This window comes from Mercurialis annua, linkage group LG2 (genome assembly GCF_937616625.2).
Source record: "Mercurialis annua linkage group LG2, ddMerAnnu1.2, whole genome shotgun sequence".
Lineage (NCBI taxonomy): Eukaryota > Viridiplantae > Streptophyta > Magnoliopsida > Malpighiales > Euphorbiaceae > Mercurialis > Mercurialis annua.
The window spans coordinates 47,508,185-47,532,595 of record NC_065571.1 but is presented as its reverse complement, the minus strand read 5'-3'; the positions used below and the strand labels follow the sequence as shown (position 1 = coordinate 47,532,595).

Genomic DNA, 24,411 nt, shown 5'->3' with positions numbered 1-24,411 from the left:
AATATTCATATTTGGAATTTTATGTATTTAACGTTATTACTTTTTATCTAACAAATTTAACATAATTCAAAATATTTAACGGTTATATAACGGTAAGGAAACTTAACGGTAATAAAACGGTTCTCTTTTTTACTATATATACTCACTTTACTATTTCTCTCCACTACACAATTTATTTCATTTTTTTTATATAAATTTTATATAGTCTTTAGAAACAATATGAAATTGTTATTAGTTTTAAATATTATAATTATTATTTTAATGTTAATTACTATGTTTAATATGTCATTAAAAGAATTCTATTTCTTATTAGTTTTTTTTGTATTTACTATTCTACCTTTATTAGTTATTGCAATATTTATAGATTACGTATTATAAATATAAAATATAATAATATATTTTTATTTTTATTACTCCCTCCATTCCATATTGTTTGACGTTTTAGTGTTGGATACGCAAATTAAGGAAGCAATTAATAGACTAGAAATTTCCTAAACTACCCTTAAGCCCATACGTTGTTTGCATTTGTTGTTTCTCTTTTGTTGCTCTCTCTGCAACAATTTTGCCAAAATCAAAACCAGTGAAAAGCAATCAAAACCAGTAAAAACGAATAGATTAAAACCAGCATTTTTTTGGATTCAAGTGCATCTGTTCAAAGCAGCCCAGATCTGAGCTGTTCTTCCTTGAAGAACAGCCCAGAGCTGTTCTTCTTTGAAGAACAGCCGCCATGGGCTGTTCTTCCTTAGAAAGAACAGTCCATGGAGGTTGTTCTTCCTCCTTAGGAAGAACAGCTGACCTGTTCTTCCTCCTTAGAAAGAACAGTCCACGGCGGCTGTTCTTCCTAAGGAGGAAAAACAGCCTAGCCGAGCTGTTCTTCCTTGAGAAGAACAGCCACCGTCGGAAAATTTTTCCGGCGGTCGGTTGGTGGTGGCTTTTTTTAAAAAAATCTAAAAGATATTTTGTTTCGGTTTAAAATCGAAGGATATATAATTTTTTTTAATTAGATTTAAATTTTAAATAATATAAAATTAAATTAAATTGATTTTACTGAGTAAAAGTGGGAAAATATGGTCCGATTTAAAATTAATTTTCTATTTAAAAATTAATTTTTAAATTTTTTTAATGATATTTTTAATTGATTTATATTTAATGTGAAATTTATTAACTTTTGAAATTTTAGGGAAGATGGTTTTATTGTTGAAATTTTAATGTTAGGTACTATTTAAAATATTTGTTGAAATATAAAGTATTGATTTGAACTTTTTCCTGTGAAAAGATGTCAATTTAATACCTTAAGGGTGCAATTGAAAGACGAAAGGTGAAAATTTGGGTAAAATTGAAGATTTTACAACGTGTGGGTGCAAACGAATTGGGGCTAAAAGGTGAGGTTTTTTTCCAGAGGATAAGCCTAAAAATAATATGAGTTAAACATTTGCGGCAGCGGAATGTATTTTAACTGCAATTAACACTTTTATTAAAACTATTTGTGTTTTCAATATTCGGAAAGTGGTAAATGATCACTATAGCATTTGAGTTACCTTTAAATGAAAAAATTAGTTTCGTCCGAAGCAACGCGAGGGTTTTGTACTAGTATAAATGAAAAGATAAATTTAACTATTAAAAAATATAGTCATTGCATATATATACTGCAATACTATGCCTATAATTACAAATTGTACAATTTTTATTACTTTTATATATTTTCATAAGTAATGCATATAAATTAGGGTAAAATAGATAAACGTATAGTTGAAATACATTATTATAAAAATATATAAATCCCAATAATTTTTTCATTTAAAATGTCAATTAATTAAGAAAGGATGGAGTATTTAACATTTGAGGTGATGTTTTATATACAAATGCATTTACATTTAAAATTTATTTTATTAAAAAAAGTACTCCCTCCATTCCGAATTAATAAGCCATCTTATTATTTTTTGCATTTTAAATTAGACTACCTTCTATTAATAATAAATAGTTTAGAAAATTAAAAGTCTTTTATATACCTAATAGATATGTATATTTATCCTTAAATAAATTAATTATTTCATATTTTTCAATATAAAACAAACATTTTTTAAATCAAAAATAAATAGGACTACTTAATTATTAAATCTATTTTTAAATATATAAGATAGTAAAATAATATAAGTTAAAAGCCAAATAAAAATTATTTTAATTAAATTAATTATTTTTTAAATATTTTTATATTTGTCTAAACCGTCTTGAAATAGAAAGAGTATTAGTTGTACAATAATACTAATAACAAAACAATATTGATAAAACAAATTTTAAATACATAGAGTCAAACATAAAAAGTAACCATGAAGAAGTCAATGTCGCCATGCAGTTTGATCATTGATGCTACAAAATACACTCCATGTGGAGTATAAACACTGTCCGAGATTAAACTTTAGTGCATGTGATTAAAAGTAAATAAATGGTTTTTAAATTTTATTAAGTATTACTTAAATGATTCAGATTATTACAAGTGAGTTTATGAGAAATTGCTTCTTTAGTACATCTTCGACGTAGGGCGACAGTCGTTGACATCGTAATTTTTTTTTGGCAAAGTAGTAATTGTATTAATTTCGGTAAATAGAAGTACATAATGTTTGTGAGAACTAGATAACAGAAATTACAATAATAACTCCTAAAAAGGAGGCTTTAAGGACTTTTTAGCCACTTCATGGGCCGTCCAAGTACACATTCGCTTAACATATGAAAGTAAGCGAACGGTATAAAATTAGGGCTAATTACCCAATATACCTAAATTTGGGCCAAGTTTACTTTTATACTGACCCAACTTATTGTTTACTTTTCACACCACCCAAAATAAGAATTATAACCTAATTGCTTTGAATTATAACTTTCTTACCGTTTTTTCTTTTTCCCTTTGATTTTGGCGGTTTCTTCTTCTTCTTCTCCGTGATTCTCGTTCTGCTCCTCCACGATCTCTGCGATCAAAGTTCTGGTGCTCCACGTTCTTACTCGCTTTCTTCCATTATCACATTCGTTTAAGTTTTCATCTCCATTATCTCATACATTTCAGTTATCTTCTTCATTATCTCCGCCATTCCGCCTTCGCCATTCCGTTTTTGCTGTTCCATCTCCGTCGTTTCGCCTCCGTCGTTCCACCTTTGTCGCCGCGCCATCTTTCTTTTCTCTTTTTGATTTTAGATCTGAATTTTTTTGTTCTTTATGTTTTCATTTTCAGATCTGTAATTTGATTATCTTTTACTGTTTATTCACCATTAAACATGTATAAAGAGTATTTTTAAAGAATTTCATACTTATTTCATGATATGTAGAATAATTTTATGATTTTATGTAATAAAATTCTGTTAACTCTGCATTTTTTTGTGTTTTGTTGTATTTCTGCGTTTTTTTATTCTGCAGAACGATTTGTAGATGATGATTGATTGCTGAATTACTGTAATGTTACAGTGTTGTTGATTTTATGTTGACTTTATGTTGATATCAACTAATTTTTTTTATTTTAACATTGACAAACAAGATAATATCGTCTATGAAATAAATGCCTCCTGTAAGTTTGCGGAATAGATGTTTATTAGAAAAGCAGCAGGATGGAATGTGGAGTGCACATATTTGTTTGAATGATTGATCTCTTTGTGTTTTTTTCTCGGTAAACGTTCTGAAATTCCCTACATAAACATATGTTATTGGTATTCAGCCATTTTTATATAACTTTCATTTTCTAGAGTGTTATTTTATTAGAATATACTAAATTCATTTCGGCATTTTTGAAATTTGGTTGGTTTTTTTGCTCCTTATATTATGTTCTACGTACAAACTTTTTATAAAATCAATGTTGAATTTTATTGATGTACAATTATTTAAGCTATATTAATCAAAATCAACGCAAAATCAACTCGATGTCAACCTAAAATCAACCTAAAATTAACATGCACATATCCCTATAATTAATTGAAGATCAACAGAAAATCAACATAAAATCAACATGTGTATACTATTTGTCATTAAAATTAATCAAATATCAACTCAAAATCAACACAAAATCAATATAAAATCAACATGTGTACATTATTTATTGTTGACATTTTTGTAGTTTTAATATCAACACAATATCAACATAATATCAACAACATTTAATAAACTGGATAGTATTAATTTTGTAAATCTTTTTAACACTAATTTTTATTTTTAATATTTATTTACCTTTATTTTGCTAATAATTAATCAAAATTTATTATTTATTATATATTTTATTTTTTATATATATCAATATAAAATCAACATTAAATTAATCAAAGATCAATAAATTATTTTTTCAATCTAAAATACCAACACAAAATCAACATAATATCAACATAAATTCAAATTTGTAATATAATAATAATTCAGAATCATTATTTATATTTTTTACCTATATCAAAATCAACACCATGTCAACACTATATCAACATAAGATCAACATTGTAACATTACAATAATTTAACATCATTATTGTCTTCTTCACCGATGCTAAAATCAACAAAATATCAACCGAAAATCAACACCATATCAACATTGTAACATTACAATAATGCAACATCATTATATGTCTTCTTCCCCGATGCTACCATATCATTATCTAGTCTCAATTTAATTTAATTTAATTTTTTTAGTTTATTTCACAGACAATGTTATCTTAGTTGTCAATGTAAAAATAAAAAAAATCAGTTGATATCAACATAAAGTCAACATAAAGTCAACAACACTGTAACATTACAATAATTCAGCAATTAATCATCATCTACAAAACGTTCTGCAGAATTAAAAAAAACGCAGAAACACAAGAAAAATGCAGAAATAACAGAATTTTATTCCATAAAATCACAAAATTATTCTACATTACATGAAATGAGTATTAGATTCTTTAAAGATAATCTTTATACATGTTTAATGGTTGAAAACAACAGTAAAAAATAAATAAATTACAGATCTGAAAATGAAAAAAAAAGAACAGCAAATTTCAGATCTAAAATCAAAAAGAGAAAAGAAAGATGGCGCGGCGAGATAAAGGTGGAACGACGGAGGCGAAACGACGAAGATGGAACAGCAAAAACGGAACGGCGGAGGCGGATTGGTGCGAAGAACAAATCTGAAATTTGTGTGAAAGGTGAATTGAAAGAGAAAGGAAAGAGAAATTTGAGGAGAGAGAAAATAATTGTAATTATGAAGATTTGTGTTATTAGGGTTTTATTTATATGGATGGTATAAAAGTAATAATTTCTCCCTTATATGGTAGTTTTAAAATGTCAAATATGTGTTGGTATAAAAGTAAATCAAACATGAATGTTGGTTATTTGAGTAAGAAGCCCATAAAATTATGACTTCTATTATTGACGGAATATCTTTCTCGACTTATTCCAGTGTCTTTGCAACTTCGGGTGATATTATTCCTGAAAGACAATGAGAACTAAAATAAGTGACAAAACTCAAAATTTTCATACAAATCATACCAACAACTGTTACTATATTATAGCTACATCAGAACTTATCTTGAACTTTGCTGTAGAGGCCTTCATCAACGTACTTTAACCTCACACGGAGTACAATATCCTCACAAGGAGTATGAAACCTCACAAGGAGTACTTTAACCTCACAAGGAGTACTTTAACTTCACAACTTGATATGACAATTTTATGTATAATTAATGAGATTTAAATAGAGTAAAAATTAATATATAATTACACAAATATTTAAAAATAATATATAGTAGGTAATTTAAATAATAAACTTTATTATAATGGATTTGATTTCAATTGAGTTTTCAATAGTAATAATCGTGACATTTAGACTGATTCACTACACCCATAAGGGGAAACTGCGGATGGAAGAGATTTATGTGATATGGAAGTTTTAAATTTAGAATCAAATCAAATTTGTTTGAAACAAATTTTCAAGAAAGTTTGACATAAATTCTCAATGAAATAGAAATATATATAAAATTATAAATAACTTTTAATATAAATAAATAAAAAAACCAACAATTAATCAAATTTTGGAATTGAACTCACGATTGCAACAATTAAATGAGGAATTGGATCCACACTAACCCATTATACTTGGTGCTGAATTTGAAGACCTTTAACTAATTGATCTTGTAGAACAAATGTAAATAATCCAAACACTGATATATTATTGTTGCTATAATTTATTTAGGCTTCTAAAAATAAAAATCTGCCTAAAACAATAGAAGATAAAATTGAGATTACAGAATAATATAAAATAATTCTAATTTTAAATAAAATTAATGCACTTTCCCTAATATTGACTGGACGAGTAAAAACTGATAAAAAAGAAAAATTCATAAGGAGTACTTTAACCTTACAAAAAGTATAATATTTCTTTGTTGGTTGGTAATTATATTTTAATGAAAAAACATTAATCATTTATTTAATAAAATAAATATTTTGTAATATTCAATTCATAGTTGCAAATATGATATAATAATCAAAAAGTATAAAAGTTATATTGATTAAGCAACTAATAATAAATTAAAAGAGACATGTTATAATTTTAATTAGTCATGAATACTAAAAATACTATTGAATTTTACTAAAAATAAAATGAAAGGTCTTTTGAGAATATATAAAAATATCTTACATCTGTTTTTTTTTTCTATTACATCTTTAAATTAATTAAATCAAGAGAAGAATAAAATACATAATGCTCTAGTAATACTCAAATAGCAAACAAGTTCACAAGTAGTTTTTACAACTATAATATTGCAAGACAGAGGAAAATATAATAAACAAAATAAATATGTTAAAAAGTATCTATTGATAGTTAGATATTAATGCAATTAGTGAATGGACATGGCATAAATTTGGGTCATGAATTAAGATTTTAGAAAAAAACAATTGCATTTTGAATTTTGTCTTTTAACCAACATTTTTTAATTGTTAACAGGGACAAACACATAATTAATAACCAATTAAGCAACCATACCTTAATACTTTGCGTAAAACGGTGTCACGGCGGCAGAGCAAGGAACGGGACAACAACAAGCGAGTTAATGCAAAGCATGAAATGATAAATGTTTCTAATTAATCTATAGGCCTTTTGAAATCAAAGAAATCCCGTGAAAACATTTCAGTTTGGAAGTGTGTGAAAAGTATAGTTTAATCATTTAAGGAGAGTTCCACAAACAATCTAGTAACTAGAAAATTCAATTAAATTTCAACACTTCCATTACATAACACAAATGATGTATGAAACCCACATGCTTCACATGGATAAAAATCTCGTCACAATAACCAAAAACAAATAGACCATGAAACTGTAATGCATAAACTTCCCTATTTCATTAATGTCTCTAGTGTGTAGGAGTATAGAATGAATTTTATGGAAAATCTATTTTAATTATCGACAATAGAAAACCAGGTTTGTTTGTTTATTTTTTAAGTTTCAGTTCATATGTGAAAAACTGAAAATTTTAAGTTCAATCAATAATGAAATTCAAACAATTGAAGTAGGATTAATAGAAACAAAACTTGCTATATATCATCGTTAATTGTTGAACTTGATGAGATTTTGATTATATCATGTGATATCATTGAAAACCGTTGTTAATCGCCGAATCTGTTTTAATCAATTGTAAACCTTACCTGCTTCCACCTTTTTGATGGTGCATTTTGCGAGTATCCTTCAAAACTTATTCTTGTCATAGTTTATAGAAGATTGGAGTTGACATCGTAATTAGATGAGGAAAAAAAAACTCTTGATACCATGAAAATTTATTGTACTGTTATATAATCAATAAGGCCTAATCACTCAAAAACCTCTCACCTTTAAACTTTTTTTCAATTCCACCCCGACGTTGAAAATTTGTCAATTTTATCCACTTTTGAATTTTTCGTTTTCAATTGTACCCCAATATTTTATTTTTTGTTAATTTTTTTACATAAATGATGAAATCATTCAATTAATTAAGTCTAAACATGAAATTAAATTCTTTTTTATTTAAAAAAGTACAAATAAGTCCTTTATTTTTAAAAACTAACTAAAAACCATAATCAAATTAACACTAATTTAAATTCTTAATTAATTTAACTAAATTTAAATAAATTTTAAAAATATACAATTAATATATGCGAGACATGGAGAATGTTTTAAACAAATTTCCAAATGCAAAAGACGTTAATTTAATTTTCCAGGGTACAATTGAAACACAAAAATGCAAAATAGAGTAAAATTGACAAATTTTCAACATCAGGGTATGATTGAAAAGGGACTAAAAGGTCGGGATTTTTTAAAACATTAGGCCCAATCAATAATGAACAAGTTACATATATTTGTGCAAGTGTTGTAGATAACTAACACTGAGTATAAGATGCTGACTATACATCTAAAAGACGACTAATTATCACGACAAACATTAATCTTTATCATTAGTTATTGTTATTAATTATTGGGTTAATTACATATAAAATCACCACCTTTACACGAAATTGCAAAAATAACACGACTTTTAAAACGTGGCAATTCAGAGCACCACCTTTCATTTCTTTTCAAAAATAACACGAGCATGTTTTTTGATAAAATTTTGCTGACTTGTACACTCAATGGGAGTGCCACGTGTCATGCCACGTCAACAAAAATGCCACTAAAAATGTGCCCGTGTTATTTTTGAAAAGAAATGAAAAGTGGTGTCCTGAATTGACACGTTTTAAAGGTCATGTTATTTTTGCAATTTCGTGTAAACGTGGTGATTTTATATGTAATTAATCCTTAATTATTTAATCTAGTTTTTATATTTCTAACCAAACAGAACAATTAATATTCCGTTTCAATTTTATTTTTTCGGAAAATATTCTATTTATTCAACTTTTTTATTGAATCGACCTAAAAGATGCACAACCAAAATATTAGAAAACATGTGAAGCACAAACATAGGTTAAACCTGAAGGCCACAGTGAAAGACAATATGAAGACATGAAATAAAAAGAATTACCAAAAAAAGGACAGAAACCAGAACATTGGTCAATAAATCCAGCACTTCATGAACTCAAAAAAATTCCCAGTGGTTCATTTATTAATTCATGGCCAAGTGATAACCACAATGAGCTAAACAAACAACAAAACAGAGCAATGTTGCCAGAGACATTCACTCCAATTCTTACTGCATTTTATCAAAGAGGACCTGGAAATGTTCCGCTCTCTCTCTGCTCATTCCACTTATCAACCTGCATCGAATTTAAAACAGCTAAGATTAGAATTCAAAAGTAACGGTACAAATCATCAAATTTTTAGTCAACTAACCAGAATGCCAATTTATTTAAGATGACTGGTTTGTTCAAATTCTCTACCCTCCATTAAGGGTTACATTAGCGGAAAGAAACGTAGATTGCTATCAAATCTTGGAAAAATTTGTTTACCGATTGATGTGGAAGAAAATTAGAAGGATAATGATTTGGAGGGTATGTTCACACAAGAAAAACTGTGCAAACGTACTCTCCAGCCATTAATTAACAATTTTTTTGATTCAACGGTTGGAAAGTGCGTTTGCACGTTTTTTTTCTCCAAACATACTCACAAATCATAATTATTGTTCTGCATTATGAGCTCAAGTAATTAACCGATCTCCCAAACATAGGATAAATGTAATAAGGATAATCATTTTAAGGAGGAAGCCTTCTAAACATAAGCATAAAGCTACTCATTATCTAACATAAATGTAAACAAAATGCACGAGAGATGTCTCATATTATGAGGGAGTTCTCAAATTCCAATTTTCCAGAGAAACAATGATACGGGAATCCTGATTCAGGTAATTAGACACCTGTGATTTTCTGGAAAGGATTATGGAGGATGGATGATATCCTACTACCACTAGAAGGCTTTTTGATACCTTTTTGTGGAGATTAATGAGGACACATGAGAGCTCAGTCTTGAAAAAATTGAGCTATTGTTGTGAAAAAGCATCATCGCAATCCCAAACCTACTTCATTATACATATACATACTCATACACATATAACGGTACAAACAAATGCATGGTAATCTTCTATAAAAATATATTTTTCTACTTTCAGAAAAGAAAGCTGAAAATGTTTCATCCTATTTTTTATTTTGGAGTTGAACAAATGAACAGATATGTTGCATTCCTCTTAACATATAGCAAAATGAGATATGAAACTCAAAACATGGAGAAAATAGGAATTGAAAAAATAAGTAAACAGTTAAAATATTAATTGCAATAGAGTGCATCCAAAGCTAAAAGCTAAGACTCAAAAATAGCATGGTTAACTCACCCATTCACCGGGGCAAAGAGAGCGATAATGTTTCGCAAATCGTTCGCATTCATTAGATTCTTCACCCTTTGCTGCCAAGCACCTGCAAATGATAATTCAAATTTAGAAAGGTGTTTTTTCCACTTTAACAATTTTCATTTGGAGGAGGTGAGGGGAACAATGCAATTCAACCAACAAAACTTTACCTGTGAAACTCAATGTACCGGGTAAAACAATGTCGACTTTGATTTGTTGTAGGAAATCGAAAATCCGCAGGGGCAGTTTTCAGTTCAATCTACCAGAAATATCAGTTCAGAAGTTTAACATTTAACAAAAACTGAGACAACAATAATCAGCTTAACATTTACTTGCTTTAAAATCAAGATCATCCAGAGATTATCCAGGTAACTATACCAGTTCTCCCACTGCCCCATGAGCTTTTTCTTTTTTCCAATGAGCATAAATTTCTTAACCAGATTCTCAAGGGCCAAGGCTAATCCCTCAAGAGATAAATCGAAACAGATGTATAACAGACAATGACCGAATTTAAATCTTTAAAGCCCTTTTAAACTGGTTTGCAAGGACAAGGTGTAACACAAGGCCTTCATCATCAAAAATAATTAAAACAATACTATATGCCATGAACAAGCAAAGTAAATAGTAACCAATACATACTACAAACAAAAAGAATCATTCTCAAAATTCTGAACCTTAGTACATAGATAAAGTTGCCTGTGTCTTTAAGTGCCGCCCTTAAAGGCTGAAAGTAAATTTAGCCGTGCATACTGCATACTGCGGTAGGAAAAGTCAATTCCAAATTTATCACTCCCTAAACAAGGGAATGCTATCAGAGGCAAGCTAAGCTCGGTAAGGAAAGACGAAATCTATGTGCCTCGACTATGTCCAAGTAAGTGACTTTACCATAACACTTGCCTAATCTAATTATTGCTTAGCGGGTTTATTCATTTTCTTCAAAGTACTCAAAGCCAAATGAATCTCGAGGCCAATACAGCAAGCAATGCGTCACCAACATCAACTACAAAATGTTTATACATAGCATCTATCCATTACTTTTCAAAAGAGAAACATAACAAAAGACAATATCACAATGCCTGTTCGCAAATCGTGATGCATATACGATGGCAATAAAAAATTCAACGGAAATCTTCATTTCGAGTCGACACGTACAGATTAATCGAAGCCTTTAGTTGTCAATTTGCTGTAAAAGAGTTATATATCTAACAGGTTATGTCATACTGAAAACCGTACATTTCGAGGTCGATATAAGGCCAGAAAATTCAATATGCAATATGCAGCAGCATATTAAATCAATGATTCAGGACTGTGAAATTGGATTAGTAACTGATTAACAATAATAATACTGTAACAGGAGCATATACATGAAATAAATAATTGATTTGAAATTCAATTTCACAATAAGAAATTTAAAAATCCCTAAAACAATGATTATTATTGCATGGAGGTAATGAAAATAATCTGAGATATACAAAACTTTTTGATTTATAATTAATTATCGCGGAAATCAAATAAAAAAGGAAAGGTGAGAAGATCAAAAGGTTTAAAATTTACCTCGTCGGCCATGGCTGTTTTAGCGATCGGAGAAACCAGGAAATGTGACTTTGTGCGCGTGCGTTTTGAAACTTCAAAGGAGAATATTTACTCTGACTTAAGTGGCAATTTACCCTTTCAATTTATAATTAATGGGCAATTAACATATAAATTAATTTTGTCGGCAAATTAGTCATGAACTAGTTGATTATGGACAATTAATCCTATTTTGGCAATTTGTCCCCTTAATTTGTAAACTAATTGATTCCTAAATTAAAAATTTGCCCCTGAACTTGTAAGTTAATTTGCCAAAATGGGGTTAATTGTCCATAACTACCAAGTTCGGGACTAATTTGCCCATAAAGTTAATTTATGTGTTAATTGCTCATTGCTTACAAGTTGAGGGAGCAAATTGCCACTTAAATCTATTTACTCTTGTACAAAACACTTATTTTTTCCGATTGATGTAAATATTATTTTATTTTGCTTATTTTCTACCTCCTAAATGAAGAGAGAAAATTTGTTAATTACTACTTTTTAAAAATATTATATTGCAAGTTATCGGAAACTGTTTGAAACGTTTTGAGCCGTTGGAAACTGTTTGAAACTATTTTTTTAAAAACTGTTTAAAACTTTTTTTTTAAAACCATTGAAAACTGTTTGAAATTTGTTGGAAACTATTTTTAGAGAAAGGTGTTTCGAAAAACCATTTATGTATAAACCTTTTTTTAAATCAGTTGCAAAACCGTGTTTCAGAAAAACTTTTCAAACGATTTGAGACTGTTTTAATATATTTTTAATTAGAAAGAGATAAACTAATTGTTTACCATTTTTTTGAGAAAGTGATGGTCGTTGTATTTGAATTTAAAGCAGAACTTAAAGTGATTTAATTATGAACTTAAAATTTAAGCGAAGTAATGATAGAATTACAATAATCAATTCCCGAGTTGTTATGAACTGAAAATTTTTATATATAAATTAATGAGCTCGATTTGCTGAATTGTTAGTTAGTTTTCTTTGAATGAGCTGAAAGAAAAGAAAAAGAAGTTTGTTTTCTAACATCTCATTGGATAGGTTCATGAGTTCTTTATAAACTGGGTCTAGGTAAGTATTTCCCCTGGAGTATGTATGGAGTATTAAAAAAAAGCAGCTAGTCGGAAAGTAAACGGGTGATGCGACTTGTGTACGAAAATCAAATTGGAGAATTGAGATTAAAAAATGCAAGTATTGCTCCTCTTTAAGTATTTCCTAAATATATGTTAAGCGTATCCAATTTTATATTATCGTGTTCATACCAGACTATGATTTTTAATGGATTTGTAGTAATATGAGAGGAAATAATTTTTAAATTAAATGCAATAATATTTGATCAACTGATAAAATTGTAATTGCCATCTAATATTCCCATTTATATAGAGTAAATTTTAATTGATTAACCATCAATGCCCAACTAATTCTGTCAATCATTTCGGTTAATCATTGTACATTAATCTGAATTTTAAAAGAAGTGTTGATTTATAATTATATACAAATTTAGAGGACAAAAAAAAGTCTAAATTCTATAGAAAGTATAAAAATACCTTAAATTTTTTTAGGTGCTAATTTGGACGATTTGGTTAATTTAATATTTCATACCAAAAATCAAACCGAACATAATCAAAAAATTTACAAAATCATTAACTATAACCGAACAAAATTACTAAAAACTGAACTAGAGTAAAATTTTACTTTGGTTCGATCGATATTTGTTTATGCCCATATACTGCACTTTCCTACCCCTTTAGTACCTTCATCACATATCTAGAAGAAGCACCATTTATTAATGGCAAAAAAAGACAATGAATATTTGGGAACAAACTATAAGAATTGAAGAAGAAGTAATAAAAAAGAAATCAATAAAATCTATAAGATTAAAACTAAGAGCGTCATTAAGCATGAGTTATGACAACAAAAAGAATATGTAGACCACCAATGCTCATGTTGTAAAGTCAGACCCAATGAGATAAGTTTATCAGCAACTCGATTGCTCTCTCGATAAATATGGCTAACATGGTACTGGAGAGCTGACAAACGATTGAGACAATGCTGCCACGCGAACTCGCCAAGGAACACAACAAGTTCTTGTCCGAAGAAGATGAAGCACATAAGCCAAATCAAACTCGATCTAAAAAGAAGATAACTGAAGGTCGAAAGCCCTATGAACCGCAAAAAGGACAACAAAGGTTTATGCTTCAAACGAAAAAATTTACTCCCTACTAGAGTACCAAATGAAGCTAACGCAAGTCCTCTACTGTCTCTGATTCTGATAACACCAACAACTGCAGCAGTACCAGGAGAATTGAAGAATCGAGAGCCACGCCTAGCGTTGTGCTCATGTTTGGAGATTTAATTAATCCCGTCACAACTCTCTTATCTGAACTATGTCTTTAAGGTTTTATACCATAATTTTATGTATCTTGTACTACTCATGCTTCAAGCAATGCAGTTAAACTTCTTGTTTAACAAAAAATTAAGGCTGGAAACATAGGCAACCCTAAGTAAAGATGAATAGTTAATCAAAATAACGTATAAAGAAGAAGAAATAAAGGACGGAATGCACAGAAAAAGTTACACTTGGACTTGATTTGCACAGTCTTCTGTTTCCTTATATTATTTCCCATCTTATAAATTTTACTATTTCTTTTTATGCAAAATAACAGCAAGTGTTGATAATCTTCAGGGATACCAATAATGAGAAGAATGCCACTAACCTATTATTTTACACAAAGCATTAACCTCAGGTCATCAACCATATGCAAACTAAAGATGGGCTAACCTCTAATGGAAGAAGCGAGTGATGGATCATGAAGTCCCTTCCCAGGTAGCAACACCATCATCACTAGGGAAAACTGCACCGTCAATCCCGCCGATGACTGCTGCATCATTACCACTACTATATAAAATCGTTCCATCAATTGTTGGTCCATTACTAGTCTGAACAAGAGGCATTCCATATGCTTCTACATTGGCAGCGCTGCCAGGTAAACTGTGCTGGTCGGGAAAATCAGGAGTTGCATATCCACCACCAGCATATTTCTTTGCTGCCAAAAAGCCAGGGCAAGCATTAATGGAAGAGAATAATTATAATCAAGATTTGGAAGAAAAAAAAAGTAGAGCAACTAGATTTACCATGGGCTTTCTTTTCAGCTATCAGGACTTCGGCATATAATTTCTCCATTTCTCTTGCCATCCCAATTAGATTCTGTTCCATGGCTTGCAAATGCTCCACCTTTTCTATGTTTAAACCTTTCTCAGACTCAAACATAACTCTTTTGGCGCGAACGATGCATTGAAATTATTTCATCAAAATCCAAGTCAGAATTTCTGAACAAACTGCCTACTTTGCCCATTACAAAATGCAAAAGTTGGACAAAGGAATATCATTTTCTGCTTAAATCAGCACTATTTTTGCAGTTTATAAGCAATTCAAGCATCAGCTAAAAGATCAGTAAGAAAGAGCGATGGAAATAAGAATTACATGGCACTATAATCCCCTAAATACTTGTCATACTTGTGAAGCCCCTAGCCCCATCTTCCACCAGCAGAAACAAAAAATAAAAAAATCTCACAACTTTTGTTTCTGCATCGCAACTTTTGTATGCATGTACTACGCATGCCATATCACGGTAGTCAGAACTAGTTTATATTTATAACAGGAATATGTGCTAAGTACGCCATATCATGGCAGTACGTACAAGTTTATTATTAGAGCATTTTGGTTCATACTTGCCATAAAAAAATTAAAATCTAATAAATAAACAGACATATTGAAGGAATTAGAACAATATAGTGTTATAACAAATCTGACAACAAGTTACTCTCAAATTTAAATGGTGATTGTGACCAGTCTCAACAGTACATAAAGGAGCAAATTTCTGAATAATTATTAATTCGTGTATCAGAATGGAGCATAATGAAGGGAACAATGGAGGGATTTACGTGCAGCTCTAAGGTTTGAGTGACAACAAAGATAATAATGAAAAGCTCAGGTTAGTGCATGACTTACCGCACCCGCTTGTATTCAAGCCTCAGACTGTCAAGCTCAGCTTGCAAATCTGGTAGACTTTTAGATTCACCTCGATATTTCTCCAACTCCTGAGAGGCTTGTTGGATTTGTCTAGTTAGCTCTTGCCCAGCTTTGACCAGGCTTTGCGCTTCCATATGAGCCTGTCTAAGTTCCTTCTTCACATTCTCACCAAGCCTAATTTCTGATTCCAATTTTGCAATCTTATCCAATAAAACCCTCATCTGGATATCACTTTCAGTCTGTATGCTTCTAATGTGTGCTTTGAGCTCTTCCACTTCTTGTTGCGCATCAGCATGATCCTGTCTCAATGCCAAATGTGCAGCAGCCAATCTACGATTATCCCCTGTTAGTTGTTCAATTTCACCTGCCTGTGCAGCAATTTTATTATCGAAAAAATCTGGAGGAGGAAGTCGATCCAACTGCCGTTGGCTGAGAGAATATTGACCTTGCCGTATAGAACGTTCTGATGGAATATGCCTTCTTCCAGCCATCAACTTGACAATTCGATGAAGCAAGGAAAAATATCAAGCTAGGCTTTAATGTTCAGAATCCTGTTTTAAGCATGAAAAGGAATCACATCTATGAGGCAATTAATTAACTACATGTAACGGGAGAAAAGTACGAAAGATATGGACTGTCACCACTTTACCATTTAACACCAAACGTTTTAATTCCAAAAGATACGGCTTGACATTACACATTTCCTTTAACCATAAATAAATGCAAAATCTTTTGAACAAGCATTATTCAATGATCATTTGATCACACATGTAGTACAAGCTTTTAATAAACCGCTAGAAATTCACCTAAAAGGATCCATATAAGGCTACAAAATTTCAGTAAGTGCACTTGAACCCATGAGAATACAAAGGCAAATCATACTATTGTTACTATTTAACTATAAATCCCCTAATTTCTCAAGTTTCTAATTCTACTATGTTACATAGTTATATTATATAATAGTTCTATTAGTTTCAATAATTAACCGATAAACTAGAAAAACACTATCGGAATCAGCATCTACAAACATACACTTGCAAACATCAAAAAATTTATAGCTTTATATTAATTATTTTTAACTTTTAACATGGTTTTCAACTCAATGTTATACTCACAATCAAGTGAACTAGGTTGTCTTCATATGATATTCATAGCCTAACAAAGCATTTCAAAACCTAACACTAATAACCAACATTTAATTTCTAACAATAATTGTTTAAAAAAGCTTAAAAGTAAAAATTACATAAACCAAATTAAGCAATTAGAAGTTCAAAACCAAAAAAAAAACATAATCAGAGATATATATCTAAGAGAATTATTGCATAAGTAAAGCTCTTTGATTTTCAATTCAGTTCACAAATTAAATGAAAGGATATTAAAAGAGACAAAAATAAAAAAAATTGAAGCTTACCTCGTCCGCCATTCACCATCGCTGTTTTAGCGATCGAGTCCAGACGGAGAAACTAAGAAGCGGGTGCGTGGGCTTTAGGATTAGGACTTGTTTGGTATCACAAAAATAAGATTAATTTATCTCTACGATTTTCAAATTTTACTAATTTGATTCTATCTTTTAAATCTCTACCACATATATTTAAACTTAAATGTATCAAAAAAACACAAATTTTTATGTATATTTAGTATTTAATATGAATTTTTAATTTTTAACATGAATTTTTTAATTTTTTTTTATCAGCTGAACTTTTTAATTTTCAATTATGTATCACATTTGTATTTTTTTTTATTAAAAATGGTGCCTTTTTTATATCCAAAGCGGTGCGGTTTTATATTTAAAACACGCCGTTTTACACCTAAAATGGTTTTGGTGTCATTATTGTAAAATTTGAAAATTCATATATTTGTATGTCAAAATTAAAAGTTCATATTAAATACGAAAAACATATGAAAATTGGTCATTTTTTGTGCATTTAAGCCATATATTTACGAGTCATGGCTAATTTAGAGATATCATGGCACAAATATGTATGCGTTATATAGGATAAATTTTGTATATATATATATATTTGATAAAAATAAAAGAATAATAAACTAAAATTTGAAAATTAAAAACTCATGATATTAAAATACTAAAATTGTAAATAAATAAGCTCTTTTTTTTTCTCTAAAAAGAAAAAGCAAAATAACATTAACATTGTTAAAGCCAGTAAATTAAACACCTCTTACAGACAATGTGAATTACATTAGAGCATCTTCATTATACATATTATAGTTTATGTTATTCTTAGCAAAAAATATAGTAAAATATTATATATAGCACAAATTTTAAATTTTAACTCTAACACATGATGTTATATTTAATGACAGATTTTTAATTTTATATTAATCTTATATATACAAGAAACAGAAAATATTTATTAATAATTTTAATTTTAATTTAATTTCTAAATTTTATTAATAATTACTAATTAAATATTAAAATATATTTTTAATAAAAAATAATATTATTTTTAAATTTAAATATACTATAATAAAAATAAAATAACGTATGAGAAAATTTATAAATTATTTTAATATTCCGTATATAATATATGTTAATTAATTATTTATCAGAATTACTATTTTTTAATAGTAATAATTAATTATTTTATAATTCATTTATTAATATTATTTATTTATTTATCATTTAATTTATATTAATAATAAAAAAATTATAAAATATTTTATCAAACAAAAATCAATAATATTTATTTTTGTTATAATTTATCAATTTTAAAAAAAATTGTTGGTACAATTAATGCTAAATAAAATTATCATTAATGGCATTTTTATAATAGTGGAGTACTTTTTTTTTTTTTTTTATAATTTGGGGAGGGGGGAGCGCTTGTGGGAGGAATCGAACCCACAATCTAGCAGTTTGCTACTTAGCGCTTATACCATTTGAGCTATAGCTCATTGGAGTACTCTTATATAGTCATATAAGGTAGATAATTTTCGTTGTCTTTGAATGATATTTCGCCCATGTACATAACAAGATAAACTCAAAGACTTCCAAAGCACATGTACATAACAAGATAAACTCAAAGACTTCCAAAATTTTATTTGCTTGTTAACCACTATAATGTTTAAGTCAGTCAAGTTCTATTATAAAATATAGTTGAGTGTAAATAAATGTTTAGAGCTTAGAAATATATCACTTGTTCTATAGAAATGTTTGGGTTGATCTCCAAAACCGTACACTCCTAGTTTTGAGCTCATCTACCCTAATAAAAAGCCATTGCTTATTCTTCCTAATATCTCTCAAATAAACATTGACTCTAACACTTAATTACCAGTACATCTAAATCTACTAATTTAATACTTTTTCTTCACAACCCATTCCTAAATTTACTACTAATTAAGTAAACACGTGACACTTTTTACACTATATAAAAACCTTCCTCTTTAACCCATTCTTTTATTCTTCTAATCTCATCATATCCCTTCAATGAAAAATGGCACACAACACTAAACTAAACCCTAACCCTAATCCTAACTCTAACCGTATCGAAACCCTAGCCATAACACTTACAGAAGAAGAAACGAAAGCTAATAAATCCGTATCAAAATTCAAATCAATCAAAATAAAAGATGTTGCATGGTTAATATCAATAGTAACTATCATTCTTTCTCTTCCAATTTTAGCCTCAGCCGTATCGTTACTTTACATGCAAGATTACGACTGTGAGAAGCTTTTAAGCTTACCCAAAGTTCAAACAGGGATAGCCGTCGGCTTGTTATTCGTATTCTTGATTAGTAATGGTGCCGTTTATGCGAGCCGTAAAATTCCGGTACCGGGATTTTTTATAGCTATGGTGTCTTTGCTTTTTATATTTACTATGGGGCTTGCACTCGTGGGATCTGATAAAATGGAGAGTAAAAGAGTAATGGCTACACCAAGGTGGTTTAAAGATAAAGTTGGTGATGAATATTATTGGACAAATATTAAATCTTGTATCTATAGCAAAGGTTTTTGTGATGATCTGGCTTATAGATCAGTAAATGTTAAAGCATATCAGTTCAGTTTAAAGAAATTATCATCTATTGAGGTACTTAAATTCTTCCTTTTATTATTTTTTTAGCATCACATAAAGTAATGGTTGTTTTTTTTCGCATATCTAATGTCGCGGAAAATTTAAATGTTTAGCGTAACTTATCAATGCATATATATATTTCGCGATTTCTTATTTATATTTACTGATTAAACGTATTTTTAAAATGGTGTTTGAATGAAGGATGGATGCTGCAAGCCCCCAGATTCATGCAGAATGGAGTATACAAATGCAACATATTGGACAAAAGGTGACAATAGGATATTTGAAGAAAGATCTCATAATAAAATATATAATGGAGACTGTGAAATATGGAATAACAGCAGAAACATGTTATGCTATGAATGTGAGTCTTGCAGACAAGGTTTTGTTCACATTCTTGAAACCAAATGGAAGAAATTAGGAGTTTTCCTCATTGTTATGCCATTATTTCTCATCATTGCTCATATTTTATTGTTCATTGTTGTCATGTGGAAGCGCTATTTAACACAAAGTTGATGATCAAGATTTTTGTACTTCTGTTAAATCATTTGTATTTCTTGTTTTTTGATAATTTGTTTTTTTTTATATGTAATAAAGAATATAAGGTATTTTTCCCATTATTCTTTGAGATTATCCTTTTCATTTCTTAATTTACATTTGGCATATATACACCCCATCTAATTTCTTGTCTTGTTTAATTACTTAAATCAATAACAAAGAATTTTCTTTTTCTCAGTAACTTATTCATCTAATCTTAAAGTTGGTAGTATTTGATTTTTTTTATGATTTTCATTTGATTTATAAAATATTTAAATTTAAAATTAAATACGGGTGTACTTTTCACTCTTAAAGTCTAATGAGCATTTACGTACAAATTGTATTTGAAATGATGAAATTATAGTGGCAGTTTCATTTAACAAATTTAACTTTTTTTTTCAAAAGATAAAACTTCCATTAATAATAATAATGTTAATTATAAAGATGAAAGATTTCTCAACAAACTAAGTGATAATGAGAGCTAAGTATATAGTTATTGAGTTCTAACCACCAAGCAGGTCACCCAAAAAGGATTAGACTTGATTTTATTAACATGCTCGCACAGTTTTTGAAATGTTCTACTAGAGCCAATAATCCCTGAACGTTCCACAATTTCGGAGGTTCTGCATCGCAAGAACCACTGTTTAAGTAACATCCACATAAACACCTTCCTCATTAGTCCTTTCTAAAACTCGAACATCAGAAGAAATATCAGTATTATTTTTAACTTTTCAATATATTAGTTATTTAACCTTTTCAATATAGAAATAATATACGATGTTAGGATAGTAAGATCAAATTTTCTACAGGCGTAAAAAATTCTCCCAGTTTAGACAATCAAGTGTGCTCTTTTGTGAGACATATTTTGGTGATTAAACTTTTTCTAAATGATAAGTCTTTTACTAATTTTATTTTTTCTTTAAATAGAAAATAATAATGTTATCAATACAACAATATTAATCTATTTACCAATGAGCTATAACTCAAATGTTCTAAATGTTGAGCATCAAACTGCAGGGTCATGGTTTAAATCCTTTCACAAACGTTCCGTTTCTTAATTATTAAAAATAAAAAACACTATTAGTCTATTTATAAAACAATTTTTAAAAAAAATTAGCTTCAATCCAAAAGAGAGACTTAAAATTTCCATTACGGATTTTCCACTATGGTTAGTGGAGCTAGATGAAATTGAGTAACATATTTGAAAATGTGTCAAAATTAGCCTTAAAAACCTCATATGTCAAAAAGATAAAATTGCACAACTCTGACTAGGGGTGAGCACGATTCGGTTCGGTTCGGTGTGCGAACTGCTAGAACCGAACCAAACCACCCCTATTAAAATAAAAACCAAACTCCACTGAAACGGTTCGCGGTTATTTCGGTTCGGTTAACCGAAATTTCGGTTTTAAACGGTTTGGTTCGGTCGGTTCTCATATAAAAAAAATTAAATAGAAACACATAAAATAGGGATGGTTTTCATGGTTCGATCGTTCGGTTCACCATTGAAAAAAAACATAAAAATCTAAATACAGATCTACATAAAAAGAGATAAAAATTAATATTAACATATGATTTAAATACATTACTAATTTCTCATATTATTTTACATTCTATTCAAAATATCAAAAACTAAAACAATATGAGAGTGGCCAAATGAAGATCCTGCAAAAATTTGAAACAAGAAATTAATTAAGATAAGTAATTGAAACGAGAAATAACCGAAAATCAAAATAAAAATCAATAAAATTTCAAATCTATACCTTGAAATGTTAAGAATTTAACTAAAACTTCCATATAATCCAGTGTTTTTGCTGAAATATCAAATCTCGTATCAAAAAACATAGCATAAAAGTTAGATCCATGGTAAAAACCCAATATTGATATAAAAAAAAGACATAAACAACAGTACATAAACTGATGCGATCTTAAAATAGTCAAAACTCACCGTAAAATGTAAAACATTAGCACGCTCGATGAGAAACGAAAAGTAGAGAAAAAGATAAGAATTAGCACGCTTGATAAGGAAGATAGATGGAAGGAGGAGCAAAAATAAGAGCAACAGAATATAAAAGAGGCAAATAAAAAAGAAAATAAAAGGGAAAGAGAGGAATTAGGGTTTGGGTAAGGGAAAGGGATGATGCGGCAGGGTAATGAATAGGGTTTCAGTGTTAAAAGGAGTATTTATAGTAGTGTGCATAAATGATAAAAACGGCGTAGTATTGATATTTCGGTTTTTCGGTTCGGTTCGGTTAACCGAGACCTATAACCAAACCAAAACCGAAAACCGCAAATTTTGAAAATCTTAAACCAAATCAAACCGTTTTAACCACTTTAACCACTCCACTCTCAATTTCGGTTCGGTTTAGTTCGGTTTTTCGATTTGGTTCGGTTTTTGCTCACCCCTAACTCTGACATTCCATTTTCTAATACTTTTTTTTCTTCTGAAATTTATTTATTATCAAGGAATCATTATCAATTGTGGAATTTAAAACAAAGTTAGTCGGAATTAAATTTTATTTTACTATTTAACTTTTTTTGGTAGGTCGAACTTAAACTTCTTAGCTCTAATTTTACTATAAATTTTATCTTATTTTTCTAAAAGAATTGCAAAAAAATTCGAAAACGAATAATTTAAAAAAATTCCGACTACAGTCCAGACTAAAAAACCTATCCAAAATTCACATAATTCTACCCCTCTACATCACTATATACATATGCATGTTCCTCTATATTTTCCTACTATATATAAGGAGCCAGGCTCTTGCGAGTTCATTCTTTTTACAAGGATTTATTTTCGCATGATCCCGTTATTAGTTTCTCTCTTGAAAGTCTACCTATTCGGTCATTATCAGTTGAGCAGGCTGATTTTATTTCGGTCCACTTCTCCGAGGAGGAAATTCATGCCACTTTATTAAGCTGTGATAGCAACAAAGCGCCGGGTCCGGATGGATTTAATTATTTCTTTTATAAGAAGGCTTGGAAATTATTTAAACATGACATCGTCACTCTTTTTCAGGAATTCTTTACTTCAGCTACTTTTCCTGTGGGCTTGAACACTGCCTTTTTAGTTTTGATTCCAAAGTTTCAGGGAGCTTCAGACATCAAGGATTTCAGACCAATAAGTTTGATTAACGGGATTGTCAAATTGATCTCAAAAGTTCTTGCAAACAGACTGTCACCAATTCTGCCGTTGGTAATCTCAGAAAATCAGTTTGGTTTCATCAAAGGACGGAGTATTCATGACTGCCATATGATTGCTACGGAAATTATTCATCTTGTGAAACGTCGAAGAGAACAAGTTTTCTTAATCAAACTGGATTTCAGGAAAGCTTTCGACACAGTCTCTTGGAATTTCATCTTGTCCACTCTCCGAAGAATGAATTTCAGTTCAAAATGGATCAATTGGGTTTCCTCTATTTTTGATTCTGCTCAACTTTCGGTGCTTCTTAATGGTTGTCCGACTGATAATTTCTTTATGGGCAAGGGTGTTCGTCAAGGGGATCCGATATCTCCTATGCTATTTGTTCTGGCAGTAGAAAATTTGAGGGCAATTTTTTCAAAAGCAACCGATTTGGGGCTGCTTAATGGGGTTCATGTTGACGGTTTTCAAGATCCAGTTTCTATCCTGCAGTTTGCGGACGACACGCTCCTTTTTGTTCCGAATGATTTGCTTATGATTCAGAACTTACTTCGTATCTTGAGATGTTTCGAGTTGATTTCAGGACTCAAAGTTAATTTCCAAAAGTCCTCTATTATAGGTATAAATATTGATCCCATCACTGTTTCGAGAGCGTCTGATATTTTGAATTGCAAAGTGGAACAACTTCCAATCACTTATCTGGGACTTCCGTTGATGGATAGATCGATGGGCATCAGAGTTTGGGACCCGGTGGTTAATAATTTTACCTCTCAGCTATCGTTATGGCGAGGTAATCTTTTGTCGCCTG

General features: G+C 29.7%; 3 protein-coding genes and 1 long non-coding RNA gene across 7 annotated transcripts; 1 reads left to right on the top strand and 3 right to left on the bottom strand.

Moving 5' to 3' along the window:
* Positions 1-8,948: 8,948 nt before the first annotated feature.
* On the bottom strand, positions 8,949-11,955 carry LOC126670606 (cytochrome c oxidase subunit 6b-2). Its single transcript, XM_050364374.2, has 4 exons — positions 11,855-11,955; positions 10,471-10,559; positions 10,286-10,367; positions 8,949-9,218 (listed from the first exon to the last, which is right to left on the bottom strand). Exons 1-4 carry the CDS (start codon positions 11,864-11,866, stop codon positions 9,165-9,167), a joined length of 237 nt encoding a protein of 78 aa, XP_050220331.1. The 5' UTR covers positions 11,867-11,955; the 3' UTR covers positions 8,949-9,164.
* A 1,756-nt stretch (positions 11,956-13,711) lies between these two features.
* On the bottom strand, positions 13,712-17,423 carry LOC126669611 (protein FLX-like 4). Of its 4 annotated transcripts, none has more exons than XM_050363116.2 (5): positions 17,311-17,423; positions 15,879-16,450; positions 15,002-15,141; positions 14,649-14,913; positions 13,712-14,012 (listed from the first exon to the last, which is right to left on the bottom strand). In XM_050363116.2, the coding sequence occupies exons 2-4, from the start codon at positions 16,388-16,390 to the stop codon at positions 14,675-14,677; spliced, it is 891 nt and encodes a 296-aa protein (XP_050219073.1). In that variant the 5' UTR covers positions 16,391-16,450; positions 17,311-17,423; the 3' UTR covers positions 13,712-14,012; positions 14,649-14,674. The 4 variants fall into 4 exon arrangements, with proteins under 4 accessions (XP_050219073.1, XP_050219072.1, XP_050219074.1 ...); XM_050363115.2 differs by lacking the exon at positions 13,712-14,012 and adding an exon at positions 14,050-14,366; XM_050363117.2 differs by lacking the exon at positions 13,712-14,012 and adding an exon at positions 14,050-14,348.
* A 1,883-nt stretch (positions 17,424-19,306) lies between these two features.
* Positions 19,307-20,569, top strand: LOC126669752 (tetraspanin-15-like). The gene is made up of 2 exons (XM_050363299.2): positions 19,307-19,942; positions 20,129-20,569. Exons 1-2 carry the CDS (start codon positions 19,349-19,351, stop codon positions 20,441-20,443), a joined length of 909 nt encoding a protein of 302 aa, XP_050219256.1. The 5' UTR covers positions 19,307-19,348; the 3' UTR covers positions 20,444-20,569.
* A 1,430-nt stretch (positions 20,570-21,999) lies between these two features.
* LOC126669605 (uncharacterized) lies at positions 22,000-22,701 on the bottom strand. Its single transcript, XR_007638516.2, has 3 exons — positions 22,410-22,701; positions 22,225-22,289; positions 22,000-22,126 (listed from the first exon to the last, which is right to left on the bottom strand). It is a non-coding gene; the product is annotated as an uncharacterized LOC126669605 (long non-coding RNA).
* Positions 22,702-24,411: the final 1,710 nt, after the last annotated feature.